This window comes from Loa loa (genome assembly GCF_000183805.2).
Source record: "Loa loa unplaced genomic scaffold supercont3.2593, whole genome shotgun sequence".
NCBI lineage: Eukaryota > Metazoa > Nematoda > Chromadorea > Rhabditida > Onchocercidae > Loa > Loa loa.
This window is the reverse complement of record NW_018110771.1, coordinates 1-1,289: the sequence shown is the minus strand read 5'-3', so window position 1 is coordinate 1,289 and position 1,289 is coordinate 1. Positions and strand designations below refer to the sequence as shown.

Here is a 1,289-nt window from a genome sequence, read left to right as displayed (position 1 = left end):
AGGGAACAAACAGGTACAGGAATAAATCAAAAGAAAATCTGGCTTAAGAAGTATCGAAATGAAACATCCAACGAGTGGTATCAAAATGAAACTTCCAACATCCAAACAATCAGAAGGAAACAGTCCAAAGGAAACAAAGGTAGCACCAGAAAGAAACATCCAGAGCGTTCGACTCACACAGGTGAAAAGCGGTTCAAATGCAAAACATGCGGAAAGGGTTTTGCTAAGCCATCGGATATGAAGAAACATGCGAGAATTCACACAGGTGATAAACCGTACAAATGCGAAGTATGCGGGAAGAATTTTATTCAGTCATCGCAACTGAATCAACATGTGAGAATTCACACAGGTGATAGACCACACAAATGCGAAACATGCGGGAAGAATCCTTCCCGCATATTTTGCATTTGAATGGCCTATCACCTATGTGAATTTCCATATGTCTCTTCATATTCCATAAGTGTGGAAAGCTCTTCCCGCATATTTTGCATTTGAACAACTTCTTAGGTGTGTTAGTCGTATGTTTTTTTAGCCTTGAGGTTTCCTTTTGAAGGGATAATGTCTTCGGATCAATTGCTATACCTGTTTGTTCCTTACTCACTTCTTGAACTGATAGGTTCAACGGTCTTGCGTCATTCTGATCAATTTCGCTGAGTTCTACTTGTCTTTCACTTACCTCTATCGCTAATAGATCTGATGGTTCAATCCGTTTCTCAGTCATTCTTGACATTGACAAATCTAACGGTTCTGTTTGCAGCTCCACAAATTTATGAATTCCCATATATGTTCTTGACATTGACAAATCCAACGGTTCTGTTTGCGGCTCCTCAAATTTTATGAAGTCGTTAATTTCAAACTGCGCTAAAGGTTTGAAATCTTAGAAATATTGCAGTGCTATTTTATATTCTTTAACTTTAAATGAACTTACGATGGTTTAAGTGTAACTCAGTTGGATGAGGAAGAAGATGGAGCAGATGAAGGGCATTTTGATAGGAATAATTTCTTGCCAATTCTGAAACAGTTGCGTAAAACTTTTTCAAGTGTATACTGTTCTAAATATATTAACATTGAAAAGAGATCGGTACGGATTCATTGCGTGTATAATACGAATATCTCCCGTTCAAACATCAAACACAACAAATTATTTATGTTGGAGAATGATCTCAAGCATTCCAAAGCAGATTTCTACAAACTTGCACAATTACAAATTTGATAAAGCGATAATTTTGTTTAATAAAGAAAGTGCTCATGTTGGAGTCCTAAAATCGCACGACACAGAACTTTAAAAG

At 36.9% G+C, this 1,289-nt stretch overlaps 2 protein-coding genes across 2 annotated transcripts; one reads left to right on the top strand and one right to left on the bottom strand.

The window, feature by feature from the left end:
* Positions 1-58: 58 nt before the first annotated feature.
* LOAG_19175 (zinc finger protein) lies at positions 59-241 on the top strand (the record flags this gene model as incomplete). The annotated part of the gene is made up of 1 exon (XM_020451829.1): positions 59-241. One exon carries the CDS (start codon positions 59-61, stop codon positions 239-241), a length of 183 nt encoding a protein of 60 aa, XP_020304363.1.
* A 63-nt stretch (positions 242-304) lies between these two features.
* Positions 305-796, bottom strand: LOAG_15746 (hypothetical protein; the record flags this gene model as incomplete). The annotated part of the gene is made up of 1 exon (XM_003151234.2): positions 305-796. The coding sequence occupies one exon, from the start codon at positions 794-796 to the stop codon at positions 305-307; it is 492 nt and encodes a 163-aa protein (XP_003151282.2).
* Positions 797-1,289: the final 493 nt, after the last annotated feature.